This window comes from Pantherophis guttatus, chromosome 3, assembly GCF_059756535.1.
Source record: "Pantherophis guttatus breed Tessera chromosome 3, ASM5975653v1, whole genome shotgun sequence".
Lineage (NCBI taxonomy): Eukaryota > Metazoa > Chordata > Lepidosauria > Squamata > Colubridae > Pantherophis > Pantherophis guttatus.
The window spans coordinates 168,544,096-168,559,028 of record NC_142065.1 but is presented as its reverse complement, the minus strand read 5'-3'; the positions used below and the strand labels follow the sequence as shown (position 1 = coordinate 168,559,028).

The 14,933-nt window shown below is 36.8% G+C and overlaps 1 protein-coding gene across 1 annotated transcript in view; it reads right to left on the bottom strand.

Annotated features, from left to right (window-relative positions):
- The window catches only part of TAF4B (TATA-box binding protein associated factor 4b), a 59,617-nt gene that overhangs the window by 25,282 nt on the left and 19,402 nt on the right, over positions 1 to 14,933 (bottom strand). Inside the window, exons 7-11 of the mRNA XM_034429639.2 lie at positions 12,695 to 13,363; positions 10,026 to 10,143; positions 8,939 to 9,044; positions 4,206 to 4,375; positions 117 to 247 (exon numbers count right to left, since the gene is read on the bottom strand). Coding sequence (XP_034285530.2) covers positions 117 to 247; positions 4,206 to 4,375; positions 8,939 to 9,044; positions 10,026 to 10,143; positions 12,695 to 13,363 — 1,194 coding nt within the window. The remainder of the gene's footprint in view (positions 1 to 116; positions 248 to 4,205; positions 4,376 to 8,938; positions 9,045 to 10,025; positions 10,144 to 12,694; positions 13,364 to 14,933) is intronic.

Sequence of the window (14,933 nt, the reverse complement as noted above, 5' to 3'; positions counted from 1 at the left end):
TGTGTATGATCCAGGTCCTGTGAGCATAAATTCTTCAGGATAAATTAAGATGAATCATTCCAGGGTACCAGTTATTTTAAAAGGACAAACTGAAACTTGGCAATCATTATTTTTACCTTATAGGTCCTTATACGATGTTGGGCAATTAAAGTTAGTTTTTCTAGAAGTCCTCTTAATCTCTCCTGTGTAGCATGGGAGATCAAGTTCAGAACATCAGAATTAACTTCCATAATGTCATGCCTTTTACCTGTTGAGGCAGAGAAAATCCATTACGTATTTTAGTACTAGCTGATAATTGAAATAATTAGCACAGCAGGCATTCTGTTCCCCCTGGAAGTCATACCCATTATGAATAAAGGTTTGGGAGATTGTGATTTTCCTGGTAAAGTCACAACTTCAAAGATCTTAGACATTACATTAATAAAACCTAGCCTACAGCTTCAGAAAATAGACATTGTTTCACTTAGCCTCTAGAATCACTCTCCTTGCAAGGTCATTTATAGGATAAAGTTAATAGGAATGCAGAAATCAGGCCTTCTGGTTTGGAAAAGGAGAGAAGCAGTAGCTGTAGAAGTTCGTGCCGTATTCTGTTAATTTCAGTAATTAAAAATACAGAAATAGTTTTTGTCCTATTTGACATTGTACTTATTAAATCCTAATGTGTTAATGAACAGAGGTGTATTTTGCATCCTATTGCAGGCATATCTGTACTATTTGTGCGCCAACCAAAATAACCTATGGCACCTTGACCCGCCCTTGCAGGACAGCTCACTCAGTTAAGATCCAAAACCATTCTCTTTCCATTTCTATCATCACTGCAACTTGTCCAAAGTTTGCTTTTTCTGCACTGCCACTGTCCTCATTCCCTCGACTAATGTTCCCTGGAGCAAAAGGAATGCTGTTTGTTTCAAGTGAAACTGCCTGAGCAATGTTCTAAGAGGAAGCATCACCTCTGTCATGCCCTTAAGTTGCACATATATTAATTCAGGGCTCTTTGTCTGGTTGACAACTGACCTCCATCAGTGCAAGCTTAGGAAAGTACTATGAGTACCTGGGCAATTCAACGCCACGGAAGCAAACAACTTTAAAAAATACACACCCAAAGGCATTTTCTTGCATCTCTTCCTCAGAGGTGTCATAACTGAAAACACCAACTGTAGTGATGTAGAAAAGGCATCTTATTTTATGCCTAGAGTAAAATGTACTCTCAAAATAGATACAAGCTCCTGGCTTCTCTGGCAAGAGAACAAGAAATACCACTGTTGAAAACTAAACAGTCACCTTGTCTTGTATATTAAATTGTTGGGATGTGCTATCAACCAAAACATGCCAGATTTAGAGAGAACTTTTGGCACTGCAAAAAAAGCTTCACTCTAGTAACTCAGATGCTGAGATCCAGTAAGCAAAGAAAGAACGTGGATTTGTTTAAAATGTGGATAGCTTAATTTGCACCCCCAGACTAGGCATTCTACATCTTTTGAAGTAATACTCACTTAAATACAGCATCTCACTTTTCTCAGAATGAAAATATAGATATATACTGCTCAAAAAATTAAAGGGAACACAAGCAGAAGACATCCGAGATCTGAATGAATGAAATAGCCTTATTAAATACTTTGTTCTTTACATACTGTAGTTTACATACTGCTCAAACAACTAAAGGGAACACAAAACTACTGTATGTAACGAACAAAGTATTTAATAAGGCTATTTCATTCATTCAGATCTCGGATGTATTCTGCTTGTGTTCCCTTTATTTTTTTTGAGCAGTGTACAAGTCTTACTATCCAAGAAAATATAGAATGCAATGAGTGCAGCGAACTGGGCCAAGAACAATTATTTCTATGTTTCTATAGTATATTACATTACTGTTATTATTGGAAACTAATTATCTTGAGCTACATATATACATTGCATTTCTTGTAGACTCATTAGAATTAGCTTTTCTAGACATTTAAGAAAAGGAAGGAGCAAGGCAATCTATTCCTGACTCTAGCTATCTTGTCTGCTCAGTAGAAAAGTTCCTCAGAAGCAATATTATTTAGAAAATCAGCACACAACTACTTCCAAATGAAAAGAGACTGTGATCAGGTCATTGATATGCCCATGAAAATCAGGCAAATCAAATCAGAATTGTTCCTTTGATTTGGAAAATCAATTCAAATTGGATTTCAAAACCCATTTCTGTACATGCACAAAAACATCTAAATACTACGGAGACCTTGTTGCTCACTTGAGGTTGTTTGCCTGCCGAAATTTCATCACTCAACTAGGTAACCATCAGTTTACCAATGAGTGGGATTTGTTCCCTATTTATATACATTAGCTTGCTCTGCCAGTATTGGTGTGTGCACTTTTCTTCTTGGTAATTCCTTAAGATATCAGTTTCTGCTTGTTTTGTTTGTCAGATGCTAAGCCTTGCTTATATAAATGTTGGCTGTTGGACAGGATGTGTTCTGCTTTCTGTTTCCTCCTTAGCTTTTTATTGTCCCTTCTGAATACCTTTTTCCCTTGTGAACTTTATTCATTTGAAGATGCTGTTCATTCATTGTTGTATCTTCTCTAGTTCTTCTCTGAGCCGAGGTGGCACAGTGGTTAGAGTGCAGTACTGCAGCTACTTCAGCTGACTGCTAGTTCAGCAGATCAGCGGATCAAATCTCACCGGCTCAAGGTTGACTCAGCTTTCCATCCTTCAGAGGTGGGTAAAATGAAGACCCAGATTGTTGGGGGCAATAGGCTATTTAGTATATTGTCTTTGCTGTAAGCCGCCCAGAGTCCTCAGAGAGTGGGCGGCATAGAAATATGACTAATAAAAGTAAAAAAATAAATAATAGTTGTTCCTTTATTTTGACAAAGGTGTCTTACACATCAGATCTGTATTTTGGTTGTTATGTGTGGGAGTGTTATAGTTTCTATAGTTTACTAAAGTGTTACTGTTTCTGATATGAGTCCTGAGACCTATGGATGTTCCTCTGATTTGTTGATATATTTGTCCATCAAACTTAAAGCAGATAGTGAGGCAGAGGTTGATGAGGTCTAGGATTCTGGATATTTTGACTTTACTGTATTTGGTTAGGTTGGGTATATTGTCTGGTACTGCTGCCATAGATCCTTTGTTATTTCTGGGTCTATGGTGCTAAGAATGCTGGGATGTCAAATAAAGTAATAATTTCATGTTCTTCTATTTTTAGACTTTAGACTTGTTGAAGGCTTTTAAATTCTCTTCTATTGGGGCATCTAAATAATCCAAACAGATTGAGATCCTGTTTTGCAATTTCAATTTGATACTTTCCAATTTAATCTGGAGGTTTAATTGAATACTTTTTTCAGTCAAATCTCTGAATACTTGAATGGTCCTCAAGAACAATCTAAGTTAGTACTGTTAACATGAAGACTAATTCTGGAATCATGTTAAACATGGATTTAGGCTCCTGTCTGATCCTCTTAACATAATTTGTAGTACTATCATAGAAAATTGTTTTCAAGTAGATGAATTTCTTCAATAATCTTGAAACTAAAGAAAGGATATAGCAAAAACTATCTTCCAAGGGAATATTCAGGAGAGCTGCATGAGCAAGACAATGAACACAATGAAGTCTTTGGGTTCATTCTGTTTGGGCCAGGACAAGCACATCTTTTCTAACTGCCCTGAATAAATCATACAATACCAATACCTCTGTTAGCATACGAGTGGACTTGGCAATCATGAGCTTTTGGACCAGGGACTTACATAGTTGATGGGAAAGTCATAAATATTTAAAGCAAACTTTAAGTTCTTTCAAGAAAATCATGCATGACAGACATAGGAAACTCAAGTTGTTTAGTACTTGCTTGAAAATGTTTCAATTTCTGACCAAATAGGTGAAAAAGTACAGGTAGATTTTTCTCAACTGTTTGTTTTATATATTTTCATTCATAATCTTTTCAGAAACACTCTTACAACTCTGTTCAAGTTGGCCTCAAAAAAAAAAAAATCTAACACAGTGCTGATGCCATGACCCTAAAAAAATAGCATAAAATAAAACTTTAAAGGTAACTTCAAATGTATGCTCTGTTTCAAGATGAATGTTAATAATGTTACACATGAGTTCCATCACATCCATTTTAGTAATGATATGCCATCTGTTTACTGCTTAAACTTGGAAAAAAACATGTGTTCCTTCTTCAAACAAAGAGTTTGAAGAGCTATTTTCCCAACTTCTCACCTTTTTTTAAGATCCTCTTCTGCAATGCCTCTGAAGAGAGGAGGAGCTTGTCTGGACAAGAGCACAAAACAGTACCAATTGCGTCAGAATTTGTTGTCAATATGCATGCATGCTCTTCATTCAAGTTAACTCCAGCCATAGAAGCCACATCATTAATGTCATCTTCTTCCCTAAAAGCAAGCATACATTTTGGACTGGGTTATGCAAGGAAATAAAACTGTTCCATTAAATAAATGTGATATTTATCCTTAGAAAAAATTGGATTACTTCAATTATTTGACACATAGTATTAAAATTTAGCATAAAAACACTAATGGCTTAGTATTATTTCATTTATGTTAAGAAACAAATTTAGGCAGTCAGAGTGTGAAACATTAAGAAATGAACTGTGGTCAGGCCTTCAAAGACAAGTGCCTAAAAACACAAGAATTGTGAGGGTCAGTATTTACTCCCATAATTCTTAAAATCTTAATTTATGAACAAACTCATCCGTAACAGGTAAGTACACAAGTCATGCTAAATCAAGCTCCATAATTCTTCTATAGAACCAGGCCAACATACATTTCTGTAGCATAAAAGTCAGCATTTAACATCCAGTTTTTATCCAGAATATCTAACGGAGATCCACAAATAAATACCACCACACAAGAGCCCTTATATTTTTGGGTGAACATAATCCAAAAGAAAGAAATTGTGAAGGGGGAAGAAGATACAAGTTTTTGCAGGGAATATCTAAATGAATTGAAGAATATAGTGCAAACAATATTCTAACATGGGGAGTTAGGAAGAGCTGACAAACCTGCTCAGGAAGATTTATTTTCACTGCTGCAGAACATTTGACAAGTTATCAAAGAATTATATTCCTTTTGGTTCCTTAGAAACAGTATTGGTATTATACGATTACAAAATAAACAGTAGAAATTTGTCTTGTTCAGATTTCTATGCATTAAGCAATAAGAATTAGGTTAATGAAGTCTGGTTTGAATAATTTCACTGAACTCTGCTCTGAATCTTATTTCAAAAAATTCAAAGTTTCACGTTTTCCTACTAACCCAGGGAGAAATCAAGAACACTGTATTCTATGGTTTTTCAAGCAGCGGGATCAAATCTGCAAGCAAATGATGCTTGTCAAAATTCTGGTGTATAATTGGAAAAAGCCTTTTGTAACTCTATAGATTTGGAACATTGTTTAAACAATATCCACTATGATTTTTGCAAAGAGTTAAAATGAAAATGGCACATATCAAAAAGAAATCTTGGCTACATGACTTGAAATGTTTAAGACAGGTGTAGGAATTAAACTTAAAATGAGCAAAATTGAAGTTGATATTCCATTAATTTCTACGTTACTGTCACTAATTACTAAGCTATTTCTCTTACATCTCTCCAAACAGAGAGAAAATCTCATACATTAAGTAGTAATTAAAGAAAAAGAGCTGTAGCAAAGTCACATCCTGACCAGAATACATATTATGGAATGGTTGGGAGAAAAATATAAAAATACTTAACAAGAGTTATACAAAAACTGTACATACTCTGCTGCTTTACTGAACACCCACTCTCTTTGGATACTTTATACTGAATTACTTCAAAGAGGACCATTTCTTCTTTCATCAAAGAAGAGTACACTTCAATCCTTTCATATGAAAAGCATGGGTGGTCCTAATAAAAGTCTACCAAAGGACAGCATTAAAAGATATGGGGTTTTAATGAGGCATATCTGTCCACTGAAAAACATGAACGTATATTTTCTTCATCTACAACAGAGGTCTTCAAACTTGGCAGCTTTAAGATTTGTGGACTTCAACTCCCAGAATTCTCCAGCCAGCTGCCAAGTTTGGGGACCCCTTATCTACAATTTCGCAAGCTGTTATGTTTGTGGCCAAATACTTAGGATTACACAAATGGGAAACAAATATCCTTCTTTTAAGGCAGAATTTCTTAAAACCTTTTCCTTTCAGGAACCTCTCCCCACCACACTTTTAAAAACAGTAAGAGTTTGTATGATATGAACTGTATTAAAAATGAACACCAATGCATTTTTAGAATATTTATTAAAGCAGGTAAAAATAACATGAAACGGTTAGATATGAACGTAAATAAATTTCTCATGGAAACTTATTTTTTTTAACAAATAAAAAAGTAGTAACAAGGAGAATGACATTGTTTTATTTTTTTGAAAATATGTTCAACATCTGGCAAATAAGTTTGGTTTTGCAGAGTCCTAAGGGAGTCTTGAGAGACACCCAGAGATCCTCAGATCACACTTTTAAGAAACATTCGAAGGTATTTGTGAACCATTTCTTCAGAGTGATATTAAATTATTCCATCTATTACAGAAGCCTATTCTCTCCACTTATGTTACTGATAACTTATATCTGTGCCTTCAAATTACACTGACTTTGAATAACTGAACACAGGTATTCGAAGTTACTGAAAATCCTTTCTGGATCTCATTTAATAAATTTGCAAGTGGCAAAACTTCCAAGCAAGTCTTTACCACCCTCTGCTGTTCAAATAGTGACCATGCACTTTTAATGTTATTTAATTACTCCATTGTTCTAAAAATAGGAATAGGTGTAATGAGCCAGGCAAGAGAGTTATAATCTGAAATTTAATGGAATAATTTAGATTTAATCTAGGACCAGGCAATAGTACTATCAGATTTTAAATAGATACTGTACATGCCTATCTCATTCAAAATAGTCAATAACATTTTCATTTTTTGTTCTTGGAAGGAACTGACATATGGATTAAACTTCTTGATACTAAGAAACGAACAGTCACAAGAAACTGTTTTATAAAAAGGAAATTATCCTTACATACTCAGACTTCTGATACTTTCCTATACAATGAGAATTGTATGACTAATGAAGAAACCAACTGCGTTTTCTTTTTCAGTTGTTTTGTTCAGACGTAGAAACCATGAGGGCATGCAAGCACCGTCACAAAACTGGTGTGCCCCTCGTCAAGGGAGACCCCTTTTTCCCTGCTTATGTAATAGCTCAGTGGCCCCAAACCTTTCGGGCACCAGGGATCAGTTCTGTGGAAGGAGTTTTTTTCCACGGACCGGAGGGGGCATAGTTTCGCATGCTGCCTGTTTTCCGTGGATGGGGCTTCGCTTGTTTGCCTGGCTCCATTTTGGTATGCCGCAGCCTTGTTCCGGTCCATGGACCAGGGGTTGGGGCAATAGCTGCACAGCTCCAGGAAAATACAAGCAGTTCTCACTTACCAACTGCCTTGGTTAGCAAGTGTATGCAGTTACAACAGCATAAAAAAAAAACAACCAGCTTTGTAACTAGTCGTCACATTCATGACCATTGCAGCATCCCTCAGTCCATGATCACCATATGGGTGTTTCACAATTGGCACACATTTATAACTACAGCAGTGACCCACAATCATAACATTGCCACTTACAGGCTTCCCAAAAAGCTTGCAACAAGCAGAGTTAATGAAGAAGGCAAAAGTAAAACCACAAGTTATGGTCATTTGATATTCCACTTAATGACCACATAAGTTACTTAACAATCAAACAGGACATTAAGTTACTTAATGTCTGTTGTGTGATTTTTTTGCTTAGTGGCCGAAGTGCTTAGCATCCAAATTGCCTCTCCAGTTGCGGTCACTAAGTGGTGTCTACTTTTACCCTTTTAAGCTAAGGAGCTGGCAATAGGGTATGATGACATGAACTTCACTGCTGTCTCGTTAACTCAAACATGTACTTTCCTAAAACTGCAAAGTTTTTGCACAAATCCAGAAGAAAAAGGTCCCATTGCTTATATTTGGGATCCAAACAGATTCATTCCATGACTTTCCTTTCAGCAGACAATTAGAGCTTCTTTGCATACTGTTAATAAAGATGTATGCTTAGAGAAAGTGACTGGCTCAAGGTCACCCAGCTGGCTTTATGCTTAAGGCAAGTCTAGAACTCATGGTCTTCTGGTTTCTAGGCTGATGCCCTAATCACTACATCAAACTGGCTCTCAAAAATCCCATGTATCATCATTCAGTAAATAATTCCCTTAAAATATATAAAAATGTTTTGTTCTGCTCTCTACCAGAAAGGTAAGCCTGAAGGTAATCTGACATCGATCAGCTGCAGCACAAACATCTGTACTATTTATTGAAAGACCTCATCATAGGTTGCTCTGCTGCTTCTCCAAATTTCTAATCGATTTTCACAGTTGATTATATATTATATATGTTTTGAATATATTACCATATTAAAAACCAATATGCAATTAATTTGCCTCAGACTTAAATGGCTTAAAACCTTTCAAGCAATTATACTACACAGAAAATATTCCCAGATTTTATCATTCAAATTCAAAGAAACGTATTAATAATTGTGAGTTCTGAGGCTTCATAAAGTGGCTTCTTAACACTCATACGGGTATTTGTCATTTGATTTAATACATTTTCAATAGTAAGCAATCAGTTTTGTTTACTGCGTCAATAACATATGTACTAAACTTATCAGTTAACCAAGTGAAAATTTGGGTTTTGTGCTCCTGGAATCTACTGGAGTTGCAAAGTATTATTTAAAACAGCTGCTAGGACAAAATCTTGGAGTCCCCTGCCCCCTTCCCCAATCATCAGCTCTAAATCTTTGAAGCAAGGAAGTGAGGACAGTTATCAGAAATCTTAAATATTTACACCCACATGCCCACATAGGCACAACTCAGGTTTCCCTGTAGCCAAATAAACTTCTGACTGCTTATTTTTTTTACCTGAAGGATGTTGTTCCACTCTCTCTTATTTTATTTCTCTGAACAGGAGATGCTTCAAGCGACAGAAATTTGTTTCCTGCCAAGGTAATTTGTTTCACAATGGAGCCTAAAAAAGATAAACAATCCAGAACAGAAAGCAAAATCCAAAATGACATTCAGCAAATGCACAGAAAACTGTAAAGGCTATATCCAATTCTGAAGTGAAAACTTATACATATGTCAAGGTCAAAAATCCATTGTATTTGTATTATCTCTATAGTTATTCTACTAGGACATGGAAAAAGCAATATTCTTGATAGACATGGAGGCTTCACTAAAATCTATACTGTAAGTCACCTTCAAGTACAGATAATGAAATAACTGTTTGATTAGAAGGAGGCAATTGCTCAAATAAAAAAGAATCAATTCTAAATAGGCTATTCTCTCTTATAGACAAACTGCTGAAAGATTTTTTCCCAATGCAAGGGAATAATTACACTGTTCATTTGTTGATAAAGTATTTTGACAATGCACCTACTCCTGGGATATCACAATATTTTTCTACTGCAGAAAACTATTTCCAACATGGCATATGTCAGCTGTGGGAATGCTGAGAGCTGCAGTCCTAAGCTTACAAGCTGTATTATCTACTCTACAAGCACCAAAAGGATTGAACCACACCACTTATTAAATTGTATTTTTTAAATCTGCCCTTTAGCAGCCATATCAGAATATATTTATAACCCTGTCAAGATTTATGAATATTAGTTATTTCCATTCCAGCAACACCAAACACAGCAATAAGTCATAGCTACAGTACATTTCTGCAACAATTCTGTATCTATTGTTCAGAAATTTAATGAGGCTAATAGAAACTGCAAGGATGAAAGGCAACCTCCAAAGGATTCAGAAACCACAAAATGATTCCTATTCTCAATATGCCAATTTCTCATCTTACATTGAAGCACTCTCCTACCAACATATTTAATGTTAAAAGCCTCAGTCAGACATGATTCGAAAGCTAGAACCTAGAAGTGCTGTCCGTTTGGTTAAAGGGCAAGTCACTTTCAATCCAATGTTAGAACCATATCTGCAGGAAGATGCCTACCTTGGATAAAAGCATCCAATGGTCTTTTTTCACATAACTTGTTCACATTAGGGAGAGTAGAAACCTGCTGATGCTTGGCCACATTTCTTAAGATGCTTCCAGAGGGTTGCTGGACTGCCTAAAAATGGGGAGGAGAAATATTGTTACAAATATACTCCTTATTCACCAGAAATAAAATTAAAGCTGACTTACATTAAAGCTGTATTACATTACATAAAGCAGAAATGTGGATACACATTGCAATAGAGGCATCTGAACTCAAGTGTCTGAATCCAGTATTTCTAGGGATAAAATCTAGGGATTCCAATGTTTTTGGCCCAAGAAGCACATTTGCAATTTTAACTCATAAATATTCATACAAAATGACTGTTATACAAGACTGCTATACGCAAAATGATTTCTACAATGGATGACCAATCATAAGTATCCATTCACCAGAAGACAAACGCTTTGGAATTGCTTCAAAATCCATCCCCTGAATGCTCCTCCTCTCTCCCAACTTTTTCTTTTCCAGACAGGTAAGAAGACAACTAAACAGTATCCAATCTGGCTCAGTCACTGGGACCAGATGTTTTGTCTTCTGAGTTTTTGGAGTTGTGCTGGATCCCCTCCTCGGGGAACTTCTCTGTGTCTGATGATGGGCTCCAGCAGGAGTCCGAAAGCTCAGAAGACAAAACCTCTGGTCCCGGGTGACTGAGCCAGATTGGATTCTGCAACATTATCCTGGGGCACGTATATTCGCCTTCATTCGTGAGACACCTAAACAAAACACCAGGTTGCCATTCACTATTTTCTACAACAGATGAAAATTGATGTTGATGCTTTGCAGCATGCCTGCTTTTTGATATTCAAAGTTTTTTTAAAAAAAAAAAACGCAGAAAAGGCAGGGTGTATAGAAGGTGCTTTAATGACATTTTTTACACCTTACATTTTATCACAGCATTGCTCAATATTTTCTGTCTTGAAATGATCAAAGGTACTTTCACTCATGCCAGTCTATCCCAAGTAAAGTTTAGGAATGGGACTTTATTGCTTTTACATGCACAGCAGATGCTCTGCCATTGAGCTGATTACCTGGATATTAATTTTGCTTCTTTTAGGGCTTAGATGCCTACTGAAAGGTTATTATTTTAATATGTATCTGACATCTGTTAAGTTTTCTTCTTTTGATTCTAAAAAGACTCTGGCTTAATGGTGTGTATGTGTGAGCTTAACCTCTTCCTGTAAGCTTTCATTCCAGGTGAACCAGTGCATTCGTGTCTTTTGGGCCCAACAATTAAAACCAAACTGAAGCAATAAAAGCAATAGATAGCTATCCCAGGAGCTTATATAGGTATCTAGTCTTGATGCAGAGAATCTATTCAGTGCAAGGTTTCACATGGCTCCTAGCTATATTCTTTTTCTGACTATCCTAATATATCTGCTGCTTCAATTCATCCCTGATGCTGTAGAGCTCAGGTAACACCAAGAAGGACATGACAGCTTTTTCCTAAATAATTTCCGAACTGCTTATTTGTTGGGCCTTCGTAACAGACAGCAATATATGGACGTTCTCATTTCAGGCTCCTACACATGCTAAACATTCCCATTATTTCTCCACTTAATGACCAAAGTTTCCTATCTGATTATGAGTCTTTTTAAAAAGGATAATTTTGCTAGATACTGTACTTGAAGAAGATCTTGTCCACTATCTGAACCCTACATTATAAGAGAGGAAGAGATCCAAAATTCAGAAGCCAGAGGAGTTTGGCCGGAGTGTCCTTGGTCAGGTTTAGTATCAAAACTACATCTGCCACAATTCACAATCTGTCTGGCTACACACTTATTAAATAAACCATCGCTTAGTGCAAAATCAAAATCGAACGAACTACATTCTGGTCCAGTGTGACACATATTCTGATATATCCCAAGGCTGATCTCTTGCTCAATATTAATAGCTTCTTTTATACACAGGTGGTCCTTATTGAGCAACGGTGATTGGGAACTCTGTTGCTAAGCAAGTTGTAAAGTGCAAGTCCACATGATCACCATATGTCCTGCTGACTTCCCCATTGACTGCTTGTTGGAAGCCAGGAAAATTATCACGAGACTATGGGATGCTGTAGCCATTGTAACTGAAAACTGGTTGCCAAGCTCCTGAATGGCAATCAGGTGACTGCAGGGACATTGCAATAGCTGCAACTTTGAAGACTAGTTTAAGTCTCCTCCTTCAGCATTGTCTCTGAATAAATGGCCATTAACTGAAGACTACCTGTGTGTCACATGGGTATCATCTAGGTAAGGGCACATTTATTTATTAAATTTGTATCCCACCACAATCACAAGATTTTCAGTAGCTAACAAGTACATAATTGCCATAAATCTCATAAATTCATAAATTTTGTAAGTTCATAAATTCACTGAAGGAAAGAATTCACAAACTCCCCCAGGGTGGGTAGACCGATGAAACTATATATATATTTTTGTCAGTTTTGACAAAGGTCATGTACTTTTGACACTAGTATGCAGCCTGCATGTCATCATTATTTTCACCATGGTGGCTTTTGCAGATGCCTATGTGGATCGCTGGCTGAATTGTACTACTGAAAATAAGTCAATTCAAAAGGCCCAGATTCTACAATGCACATTTCAGAACATTGTGGATGAAGTATCAAGCAAAGTTCACTTACCAACTGTTTTACAGCCTGAGAAGTCCAAATTGGCTGGGGAAGGGAAGAATTGGGATGGGCAACCCGTACAGGGGTTGGTGTCCCAGTGATAGGCAGGACAGGTTGGACAGTTGTGGTTACTGATGTAGCAGAGGTTGCTGTAGTAGTCAAGGCCAGTTTTGCCACTTCAAATGATGTCATCCCAGCTGATGGGGCTGACTTCATAGAACTAGTAGTAACAGTTGAAGGTAATGTTGGGTTACAGTCTGGCTTTGCTACCGGAAGAGAAACTGTTCCCGTCTCCTCTGTAGTGGAAGTTGGCTGCATGGCCTTCATGGTATTGATTCCTTCAATCAGTTGAGTGGAGAGGATGGACTTGTCATCTTGATAAGAGAGTGCTCCTGCAGCCAAGGCACAAGCTGGCTCAACAAGTGGAAGAGACACAGAATCATTTGTTGTAGTCGCGCAGGGTACCGAAACGGATGTCTGTGGAGAAGACATTTGAAGTGGAGAGCTGGGGACTGATGTTGCCAATTGAGAGGAGGCCAAAGTGCCGTCAGCAACTGTGGAAGAAGTTGATGATGCAGTGGGATAAGTAGAAGAAGCTGTTTGAGGGGCAGATTGCTGAAGACATTGTTCTATAAAGGTCTCTGTGTTAGGCATTAATTGCCGTAAAGCAAGTAAACTTTTCTAGGCAAGAAAGATGACAAAAAAAATAAATAAATCAGACTGAGTATTTTGCTGTTCCTACGCCATGCAATAGTATGTTAACATCTCTTTCAGAAGCACTATTTTCCAAAGTCATCGGTACAATAGCTAAATTGGAAAGGATTATAAAAGGTCTGCTTAATCTATGAAGTTTATGTTAAATGATATTCAAAAGAGCTTGCCAAGAATCAAACTCTTTGCCTTTCCATCTCTATAGTCATCCATACATTGTGACAGAAGTTTTAGGTAAACTGGTTAACATTTAACCTTTCTCAAGAAAATGTTTTGTTAAGTCTGAGCATTCGTTCAGAATGAGAATGTCAACAGAACGAGTGCTGCCAGCGATCTGATGGGAAATGTTTACAGCTAGTCCTCGACTTATAACTACAACTGGAACTAAAATTTCTGTTGCTATGAAAGAAGGTTGTTAAATGAGTTATGCCTGTTTTACAACCTTCTTGCCACGGTTGTTAAGCGAATTGTTATGCAAATCATGTGGTTGTTAAATAAGTCCCCCATTGACCTTCCTGTCAGAAGCTGGCTGTGAAGGTCTCATATAGTGATCAGAGGAGCCCAGGTTGCTGCAACTATGGTGAATACACAGCATTTGCTAAGTGACTGAATTTTGATGTGACTGTGGAGATGCTACTATGGTTGTAAGAGTAAGGACTGGTCCTAATTTACTTATTTTAATGCCACTGTAACTTCGAATGGTTGGAAGTCACAGTCTACCTGTACTTGTATCCAACATGCCCCATTCAATCCTTGCTAAAGATGGAAAGAAGCTATAATTTCTGTCAGTAAACTAGAATTTGTGAAATGCACAGCCGGAGTGCATCTTCTTTTTCATAGCTTTGTTTTGTATCCTTTCAGTTTGACAAAGCAATGCCCACATTTTCCAGCATTTCTGGTAATATTAGTCGACACCCATATTATAGGTTCAGCAAGAGTGTTATTTTTATAATAACCGTATTTGCAATAGGAGTATTATTCTTGCACAATCACTTTGAGACTACCTCAATCAATGCACAGTGGTCTTCAACTCGGCTTCATTTCAAGCTAATTTTGGACATGTCCAAGTTATAGTAGCTACATGAACTCTTGGAACTTCAGGACTGTATTCCTTTGCCACAGAATCCATATATCAATACTACCTAATATTAATGAGTTGTAACCCACTTTTTACTATAGAGTATACTACTAAAGTAATTTGAAATAATATAAATTGTCAGAATTTTTGAAAAAAGCTTTGCAAACTTTAAGTTGCACGTACATATTACAAATTCAGAGTAGCATTTGGCTATTGTTTTCTCAAGCCAAATATTCTTTGCATCTCTCATACATAAGAGCAACTGGAGGATAATTGTTTTAGATAAATAGAGGAGTCTGGGAAAATCACTTGTTGAGTTGAAGTCAATTACATAAGCTTCAATAGAGACTAAGGATTGTTGTCATCTGTGCAGGAAGGTGGAAATGTGATATTTTTCTTAGAGATAATTACTCAAGAGAGATTAATATCAGTTTTAAAATATATATTTGACAGGGAAAAGTG